Here is a 10,020-nt window from a genome sequence, read left to right on the forward strand (position 1 = left end):
CAAGGTTCAGTTTTGGGCCCACTCCTCTTTTTACTGTACATACGCCCAATAGGTTTTATTTTAAATCGCCACAGTAAAGGATTCCAAAAAGGTTTGCTTCCCTCAATTTAGAAAACTCAAGAAATCACCTGCCTTAGTCAGAATGCTGGATTTGGGGTGGAGCATGGTTAGTAGTTTAAGAGTCTTAACCCTTATAGGCCAAGGTCTAAATGGCCATTCCAGCGTGCAGTCTTTCTCTTCTCAGTGCGTCAGAGCTCGCTACGAAGCCATGCAGCGATCGCTAGCAAAACTACTGCTAACACTACACACACCACAAACTCTAAATAACATACTTACTGTATAAAAAACCTATCGAAACAGTCTTAGTAAAATCCACAGCATCAATTCTCCCTAGTCTCTTGCCGTATCCAAATCCCCCTCCCCCCCTCGTTTGTCCCCACGTGTCTCCGTTCTACCTAGCAACAGACCGTCAACACATTTTCATTGGTTGTGTCGAAATGTGGTACAGCTAGACACCCACACAGTAAGGCGGAAATGATTGATCATATTCTTGGCTTTATTTTCAAGTAAATAACCACAAAACCAATATAAAAACACCACTTTTATAAAGTTTGAAGTCCGTACTGTCCACCAGAGGTGAAATGAACACTCGGTATGCCGTCTGTGTTATTACGAAGCCTTATAAATGTGTCACGTGCTTGCCCGCTCCACAGCGGGCTTCGTCCTGGTAGGGTTAACATCTGTGGTGTTTATCTCCTCCTTTGGCCAACTAGCTATTCCTACAGGGTCTCTGATTATGGGTAAGGCGTAGCTGTTTATTGCACTGATCTTGTTCTTGCCATTGAGCTGGCTTCTCAGGACTTGCCTTATTCGTTGGAGGTATTTGGCTGTGACTCCTTTTCTTGTGACCTCATCGAGGTTGCCATTTGCTTGTGGTATTCCCAGGTAATTGTAACTATCTTCAATGTCTGCTATTGTTCCTGCAGGGAGTGAGACCCCTTCTGTGTGGATGACCTTCCCTCCATCCGACCACTCTTCTCTAGTCCGAATAACATCCCAATGTCAGTGCTGTAGATCCTGGTGGTGTGTATTAGTGAGTCGATGTCTCGCTCGCTCTTGGCGTACAGCTTAATGTCATCCATGTAGAGGAGGGTCAGGGTAACATTAATGGTGGCCCCATTCTTGAGTCGGTATCCGTAGCCAGTCTTGTTGGTGATTTGGCTGAGGGGGTTCAGATGCAGAACAGCAGTGGACACTTGTGGTTTGCAGTTTGCGTTATATATAAATAAAAAAACAAAACTGCAACTGCAAACCAATTGTGAAAGTGGTTTGCAGTATATATTAAAAAAAATAAAATAAATAAATAAAAAACTGCCCTACGACAGACTGGCGACCTGTCCAGGGTGTACCCCGCCTCTCGCCCGGAACGTTAGCTGGAGATAGGCACCAGCAACCCTCCCGACCCCACTAAGGGACAAGGGTGTTAAGAAAATGGATGGATGGAATAAATAAAAAACTGCCCTGTGACAGACTGGCGACCTGTCCAGGGTGAACCCCGCCTCTCGCCCGGAACGTTAGCTGGAGATAGGCACCAGCACCCCTTCCCAACCCCACTAAGGGACAAGGGTGTAAGGAAATGGATGGATGGATAAAAACTGCAACTGCAAACCAATTGTGCAGTTTGCAGTATATATATTAAAAAATTAAAAAATAAAAATAAATACCTGCAACTGCAAACCACTTGCACAAGTGTTAATCAAATGGGGCAGAAATCAAAAACTCTGGAAAGAATCATAATTCTTTCCAGGAAACTCTCTGCCCCCACTGCTGTTCTGCATAGGTCTGAAYCCCCYCAGCCAAATCATCAACGCGAGCCATCCCGTCCTTCCAAACAGACTCCAGGATGGTGRCTMATGGGATCCTCCCAGTCAGAGCCGTCATGCACTCCCGCGACATCTGCCCCCGACCCGGAGTYGGTTAGGCACCTTCTGTGGGAGTGTAGCGCTGCTGTGGACCTGTGGGCAAAGGCCGGCTCCTTGCAATTCCCATACTTGCCAGTAAGGGAGGTCCTCGACAGGCAGCTAGTGCTGCACGGGGTGAGCCACCGGAAAATATAAAAAAGGGCCTCATGGAGATGTGGCTCACCCTAGCCACCATATGGACCTCCGGATACCTGCTGGTAAGCAGGCGCAGGCAGATGCCCACCCACGTTTCTGTGATCCGAATGGTGGCAAAAAAAAGAAAAACATACAGAACTACAGGTGGCGCGCCTGTAGCTCAAGGACACAGGCACAAAGAAGAATCGCCTGCGCCTCTTTGGACGAAGGAGCAGGCGCTCCAAGGACAGAGGTCCCAGCAGCGGCGGCCTGGCTCTCCGGGTGAGGCAGGTGGGAAGGAGCAATGRGGGAGGAAAGCCCCTCTGAGCACCATCGCTGTTTGGAAGAACGGGATGGCTCCAAACTTCAACCAGACTGGCCACGGACATCGACTCAAGAATGCAGCCACCAAAARTCTCCTCCTCTACATGGATGGCATCAAGCTGTACGCCAAGAGCGAGCGAGACATTGACTCACTGATCTGCCCCACCAGGACCTACAGCACTGACATTGGGATGTCATTCGGACTAGAGAAGTGTGGCGGATGATTACAAAGAGAGGGAAGGTCATCCACACAGAAGGGGTCTCACTCCCAGAAGGAACAATAGCAGACATAGAGGACAGTTACAAGTACCTGGGAATACCACAAGCAAATGGCAACCTCGATGAGGTAACAAGGAAAGGAGCCACAGCCAAATACGAGGGGGTACCCAAAAGTTTCCAGAATGACGCTGCTGCACGCRCAGTTTTCGTAGTACACGATTCTGCCKCTAGGTATTTGTTCAACCACGCCTTCTCAATCAGTGTGCCAAGCGGCATTGATGTGGAAGGTTTCATCTACCCGCAGTGAATTTTCTTGTAAGAGCCGTTTTTTCCAGCCGTCGTTTTTCTTCATGAAGAAATTCTATAATCAGCGCGTGGCTGAAGCTTTGCTTCCTGCTCGGGAAAAAAGCATCGGAAACCGTTCAAATGTTAAAGACCGCAAGGATGACGCTATGTGTCAAGCTCAAGTTTACTCGTGGTTCACCTGCTTTAAAAATGGTGAAATGTCAATTGATGATCAACCGCTTTTTTCCGGAGCAGGAAGCAAAACTTCACAGCCGCGCTGTGAAGCCGGAAAAAAGCGGTTGTCTTTTAAAAACATTTAGGATCTTAGTGATTATTTTGATTTGTGTGGAAGAAGAGATCGTCTCAGCCTCCTGGCGGAGTTCAGTTTTTTGTCACCAGAAGACGCTACTGCCGAGATCAACTCATAACCTCCCTCAGATCGACTAGTGAATCGTGACCACTGTATTGGGCACCTGTAACAGCAGCAATCTAATTTTGCATACAGTCACAAATGTCCATTTAAAATTTCAGATAAAGAGACTGGGTGAAAATGAACTCTTTGGTGCAATAAAATTGATTGAAAATCAATTTATTCACTGCATGTTTAAGTCTGTTTGTGTAAGGCTGAGATGGAACTGTACATGAAAACGGCCCTTTAAACCAATCAGACTATCAACTCAAGAGATACAATCAAAACAGTCAGTTATTACCTTGTAATAATAACTCAGAAATAGTCCAAATAGTTTGGATGTATTCTTTTTTATTTCTTTTCTTTTTACGGAAAGTTTCTGTTTATATCATAGGAATATATAAAACGTCTGATATTTCACAACAAGATATTAACGTACATGGAAAAACCTCACGAAAGCCTTAGAAAGTATGGTGACCACGAAAAAAAGGCTTACAGTATTCGATTGTGCCACACAAACTGATTCGTGCATTATTGTGAGAGAACGCAAAACCTATGAGGTAAGGCAAAGAAAAAGAAAATCCCAATGTTCCTCAGATCTGCAGAAAGGTAATGAGACAGACAATTATGTTGCTGTCAGAAATCCCAGTCCAGCTTGATTACCTGCAATTGCTGCTGAACAATCATGAGAAAACACAATGAGCAGCAGAGGACTCAACACTCTATTTTGCAATGATCCTTTACTTAAAGTGGAGTGGACATCTTTGCAGTTGTGTGCTTAGAAATGGTAAATGGCCTGTAGTCCAGATGGTCCAAAAGTGTTCCACACACACTTCACTCACTCATCCATTCATAAATACATTGTAGCCACAGCTTCCCGGGGGCAGTCTGACAAAAGTGAAGCTGATCTTCATGTGGCCCAATGGGTAAATCACATTATGTTGATTTTGTGTTCCCAGGCCCAATTATTCTATATAGGCTGTATATTTGCAATAACAATGTTTTTCTTTTCTTCAAAGGAACACAAGAAAAAAAAATGCAAAGTCCACTGAGAACGATCAAACTTGCATGATTCCTCAAATATTCATTTATAGATTTCTACCTCAAATAAGAAGCTAAATGCAAATGTTAGACCACTAAGTTCAATAATGTCTGTGAATTTAAACGCATAACAACAACGTTATAAAATTTGCTAAGTAGCCTTAGCCACAGAAAAAGTGCAAAGCAACAACATACTTACAAACCAACTTCCCCATTCTTAATGGTGCAGAAACAGGAAGAAATATAGGAAGAAGACAAGAGAGCAGCTGAATCTCTTCGTTGAAGAGATTCACTGAAGACGAAACAAAGGTAAATAAAACTTTGACTAATGCAATGCTTTACCCCACATTAGATTGATAAACAGTACTTTCTTGCTGAATGAAATGAAATGAACAATATAATGATTACACTTATAAATATTATATGCATTTGTATTTACTGAAAAGTCACAATTGACTAACAACAAGACTTATCTTAAACATTTTGCAAAGTAGTTATGCTGTCAGAAAATAAAATCCAGTGTGGAAATGCTGTACTAAACGCAACATTATGTCTGAACTTTTTTTTGATTCAGTTTCAGTATTTTTCTGAAACTCCTGCTAAAAGTTTCTTACCTGTTTGGAATGGACTGAATATGTCAAGCTTCAAATCTGGGATGCTTGTTTTCATCTGGTTAATCATGTCTTTCCCTACGTACATTGGTAATGTATGAATCCTCTCATTTGTAAACACCAAATAAATACAGTTTATGTATTATGTGCAGAAATTAAAATAAAAATTTGTAATGATTAGTATTTGAAAGTGTCTTTTAATCATCGTAGTTTAAATAGACGATGACTAACAATGAGCTTTTATTAGGGATAAACTGTCATTACTTTGATCTCTTTTCATTCGTTTGAAATGATTTAAAAAAAAGTTTACTTGTTTTTCTCACTAACAGATGCATTACAAAGGGAAACGTTCTGTCTGCATGAAGGTTATTGTGTTACTTTCAATGAGGGCGAAATAAGAGCAGAAGTTGGACTCTGTGCTGTGATACCATGTGCTTTCACAGCTCTCTTTGTACCCAAATATATTATTTGGTATAAATGTGAACCACTTGGGGCCAAATGTGACAATTCTGACCCAGTATTTCACTCTGGCAAGAGTGAGTCCAATGGTCGCATGTCACTGCTGAACCTGAACATGACTCAGAAGAACTGCAGCATGATGATCAACGATCTTAAGAAATCTGATTCTGGATGGTATCAGCTCCGAGTTGAGGGAAAAGAAACAGGAGAAGCATACACATATCTTGCAAAAGCAAATCTCTCCTTAACAGGTAGGATAAATTCCAGTATACAATTACCACATCAGATTACTAGACTTAATGAAGCAAATGAATAATTTTATCTTTTTCATTATTGTAAGATTGTTGAAGCTTTATTGTTGACAAAACTGCCATTTCATCTTGTATTACAAAATAAAGGAAATATTTAGTCAATCTGTCTTATCAAGCTCACTCTGATACCATTTTTTTGATGATTAATTCAGTGAACTGTATCCATCAGGTCTGAACCAAAAGCCCTCAGTGATGATTCCTCCACTGACTGAGGGACAGCAGGCCACTCTGACCTGCACTGCTCCTGGTCTCTGCTCTGGGTCTCCTCCTAACATCACCTGGATGTGGAGAGGAAAAGGAGGGAAAGACTCTTTCATCAAAGGAAACATTACTGCCTCAAAAACTGAAAATCAGACTGCTTTCACACAGAGACACATCTCAACTCTGACCTTTAACTCTTCAGCTGATCACCACAACACCAATATGACCTGTAAGGTCAGCTTCACATATGGCATAACTACAGAGGAGACTGTGACTCTGAATGTGACATGTGAGTACCTTATTATCTTTTAACTCTTATTGAAGATGCTTTTTAAATACAACTTAGCAACATTTGCTCAGTAATGCTCCTCTTTTATATTATGCTTTTTTTTAAAATCATTTATTACTTAAATCTGATGGGGAGGAAATTCTAATAACTGGGAATACTGTTAAGGGTATAGGGAGATTCTGAATGTAGTTTTGACAGTTTCCCATCTTGAATAACCAAAGGAGTGTTTTATGTAGTATTTCTAATGTGACAGCAAACGTTTCTAAGCTTTACATTTGTGCAGCAAAATATTAGATTATCATCCTGAAAAAATATTTTTATTTAGATGACTAAATCTAAACAAAATGCCTTTTACATTACACTCTACAAAGCATTTTTAATAAATTATACACTGGTTGGTAATTTGGCCAATGTTCTTTTGATATGTTCTTGGTGTGTTTGCTTTACTCAGAGCTAAAATATTTCTGTTTAATTTTGTTTTACAGATGTAAGAAAACCTCAGATTTCTGGCAGAGCAACAGTTAGAGAGGGAGATGATCTGAATCTGACCTGCAGTGTGGACAGTTTCCCCCCCTCAGTTATCGGCTGGAGTAAATCTACAAAACAAGCTGAACACCGGAGCCACAATCTAACCAAAGTGCATGGCCGCCATGAAATCTGTAATCAGGACACGAGTAGAATTTTCTTGTTTTCCATCTCTAATGTGACAGAAGAAGACGCTGGTTTTTACATCTGCACAGCACAACACCTGAACTACAGTCTGAGAGAAGAAATTAATGTAACAGTGAAATGTGTGTAGAATCACTGTTTCTCAATTTTATACAATTATCTAAGTTTCAGCCTCACATGTTTTATTCATTCATTACAGAGTGTTTAACCCTTTTGTTTAATCTGTGCTCCACAGATGTTAGAAAACCTCAGATCTCTGGAAGAACGACAGTCATGGAGGGAGACGATCTGAACCTGACCTGCAGTGTGGACAGCGTTCCTCCATCAGTTATTAAATGGACTAAATCTGGAGCAAAAGCACATTGCCAGGACAATATTTTCAGCAAAGTCCATAACAACACAGTCGTCTACCTGCAGGAAAAAAGTGGACATGTCTTTTTTTCCGTCATGAATGTAACAGTAGAAGAAGCTGGACGTTACATTTGTACAGCAACGTATCAGAATGACAGCATGACAGAAGAAATTCATGTGAAAGTGAACTGTAAGTAAGTTAAATTCATAAGCTTTTTTAATTCGTGAGACATATTTAATTCAAACTGTGCTCCACAGAAACCCCAATTCATCAGTATTTCTGTATTTTACAGTTAATCATGTGAAACAATGTGCGTGTGGCGGTGGAGCTCTTCCCTGGGTCGTTGCTGGTGTTACACTCAGTCTGCATCTTTTCTCTATGATCTACTTGTACCACGTTTGGTAAGTTACATTTAGTTTATTTCATGTTTTCCAGGCCCAATTACATAAAGTAGGATGTACTTTTGCAGCAACTAAGTTTTCCTTTTCTTCATAGGAACACAAGAAAAAAGGCTGAACCCACTGAAGATGATCAAACTTACATGTGCATGCAAAAAACCAATGTATCAGCAGAATAAAATGTTATTGTTCAACAACCGCACTGAAATGTTGTGGTCAGGGATTACTGTCAATTGGATGCTACATGCTGAAACTAGATTCATATCATTACTGTCTTAGACACAATATAAAAGAACAGGTGGTGTATGTTTCCTGGAGAAGATACAATTGTTAAAAAATACAGACATAGTAATTGTCTTATCATAAGAATAAGATACGTATATCATAAATACAACTAGAAAGAAAAATACTATTAGGATCTTCCAATTTATGTGTAATTATTTTTTGTTCCCCCTTCTAGGTTTCATTACTGAAGTTATCTTGTTTTTTTAGTTTTTGTAAAGTATATTTATATCATTGAATATTTGCATACCCTATAAATATGTATTGTCATGTCTATTTATGCCAAAACAAGTTATCTTCCTTAAAACGCAAGATTATCTTTTCTAACTTACATTTCAATTTTAATGGGGTTTTTCTTTCTAATTTTACCTGACATGGTATATAAACACTAGGAAATAGTTATTCTATTATAAATTAGTATAATACATTAAAGATAATTTTATATTAGTTCTGAACTTGAGGTGTGTATGTTTGTGTGACTTATTCAGTGTGAATAAAAATAAAAAATATAAAATGTGCATGTACATTTCTGCATAAGAAAACAATAACATACAATTTACAAAAAAATGGAAAAAATATAACAGCAGAAATGTAAAGACTTTTAGAATAAAGAGATGGTTATAAATTCTAACCATTTCGGAGGAACTACAAATATGGTAACGCTCTTTTGTGCACCAAGGATTCAGCAGTCACTGAATGAGCTCTTTAGTTTGGTAACAGTTTCATGGCTGGACACGGAGATGTTATTCATCACTGATGATATTTTATTATTAGCAGTAACCTCTACCAGTACATATATCCATATATGGCAACCTACAGCTTTGACTGACGTTAAACGTCAGGCTCTTGTCTTAAAAATAGATAATGAGGCCTTGAGATAAAATCTGTCATCACTAAACTGGTCTTTCTTTAGAGCCTATGAAACCACTTCCTCTGAGGTGCAGATGAGCAGCTTCCCCAACACACTACAGAAGAGAGCGGATGGCATCATCGAGTAAAAAATGTTTTTAATACACAAAATGTTAGAAGTTTTTCTTCCATAATTACTGCGATTGAACTAGTAATTAACCTTTTCTTGAGTCAAAAAAGCTTAAAACCAGACCTAAAATGTTTAAAGTTTAGATTTCTTGTTTGGCAATTTAGTTGTGTGTAAATGGGCCATGACAAAATTTCATAGAGTCAGACCAAATGGAGAACCTATTGACACTCACCAAAATATATTTATTTTTAAGAACAAAACAAAATATCTCTACGACACAAGAAGAACGTGAGTCCGAAAGCTTCGTTTACATCCTTTTTCCTGGGGGGGGCAGCATTGTGGCAGGAGTGTCGACACTGAATTATCAGATGAAACCTACAGGAAGTTGATGCTGTCACCCTCTCTACCTCAAACCTGCAGAAAGGTGGGGGAAGCTTTTGGTAATGTATGAATGAATGAATGTAACCCTTTCTTTAACCAGGTGTGTCTCATTGAGATTAAAAATGTCTTTTTCAAGAGAGATCTGACCAAGACTGAGATCTACAACTATGGTGCCATCAGAAAACTTATTCCAGCTTCTTTACCTGCAGCTGCTCCTGAACAAACATGAGGCAACATGACCAGTACAGGACTCAGCACTCTACTGTTCAGTGATTTTTATTCTGTAAAAGAATTTAAGTTCTCATGCTGGCAAGATACATTGTTACCACAGCTCCCCTGTGACAGTCTGATAGAAGCCAGGCTGCCATGTATCTGTGCCATCAGGCCCTCTGATCACCACCACCAGTCAAAGTGAGTGAAATATCTTCCCAAAGACACAATGACAGAAACAGACTGAGAGGGGGCTCTGCCACAGGACGAACTCCTACCAACGTGACCACTGCTGGTTATGCCTGTACTGGAATTCAGAAATGCTTCAGATTAAAACTGAGTCCCTCCCGGTTATCCGGGAGAGACTCAGAGTAGAGCTGCTGCTCCTCCACGTCGAGAGGAGCCAGTTGAGGTGGCTCGGGCATCTGGTCAGGATGCCTCCTGAACGCCTCCCTGGTGAGGTGTTCCGGGCACGTCCCACCGGGAGGAGGCCTCGGGGAAGAC

General features: G+C 40.4%; 1 protein-coding gene across 4 annotated transcripts; it reads left to right on the forward strand.

Annotated features, from left to right (window-relative positions):
• Positions 1-2,769: 2,769 nt before the first annotated feature.
• On the forward strand, positions 2,770-7,866 carry LOC103477899 (sialic acid-binding Ig-like lectin 14). Of its 4 annotated transcripts, none has more exons than XM_008431236.2 (8): positions 2,770-4,683; positions 4,949-5,075; positions 5,315-5,695; positions 5,925-6,245; positions 6,731-7,036; positions 7,150-7,455; positions 7,559-7,667; positions 7,762-7,866. In XM_008431236.2, the coding sequence occupies exons 2-8, from the start codon at positions 5,009-5,011 to the stop codon at positions 7,841-7,843; spliced, it is 1,572 nt and encodes a 523-aa protein (XP_008429458.1). In that variant the 5' UTR covers positions 2,770-4,683; positions 4,949-5,008; the 3' UTR covers positions 7,844-7,866. The 4 variants fall into 4 exon arrangements, with proteins under 4 accessions (XP_008429458.1, XP_008429457.1, XP_008429456.1 ...); XM_008431235.2 differs by having other exon boundaries at positions 2,770-4,259; positions 4,353-5,075; XM_008431234.2 differs by having other exon boundaries at positions 2,770-5,075.
• Positions 7,867-10,020: the final 2,154 nt, after the last annotated feature.

Source organism: Poecilia reticulata, linkage group LG16, assembly GCF_000633615.1.
Source record: "Poecilia reticulata strain Guanapo linkage group LG16, Guppy_female_1.0+MT, whole genome shotgun sequence".
NCBI classification, from domain to species: Eukaryota; Metazoa; Chordata; class Actinopteri; order Cyprinodontiformes; family Poeciliidae; genus Poecilia; species Poecilia reticulata.

Coding starts and splice junctions, on each gene's coding strand:
- LOC103477899 (XM_008431234.2), top strand. CDS start 4,871: ATGCTGTCAGAAAATAAAATCCAGTGTGGAAATGCTGTACTAAACGCA. Junction 6,246..6,730: donor TGTGACTCTGAATGTGACAT/GTGAGTACCTTA, acceptor TTTGTTTTACAG/ATGTAAGAAAACCTCAGATT. Junction 7,668..7,761: donor ATCTACTTGTACCACGTTTG/GTAAGTTACATT, acceptor TTTTCTTCATAG/GAACACAAGAAAAAAGGCTG.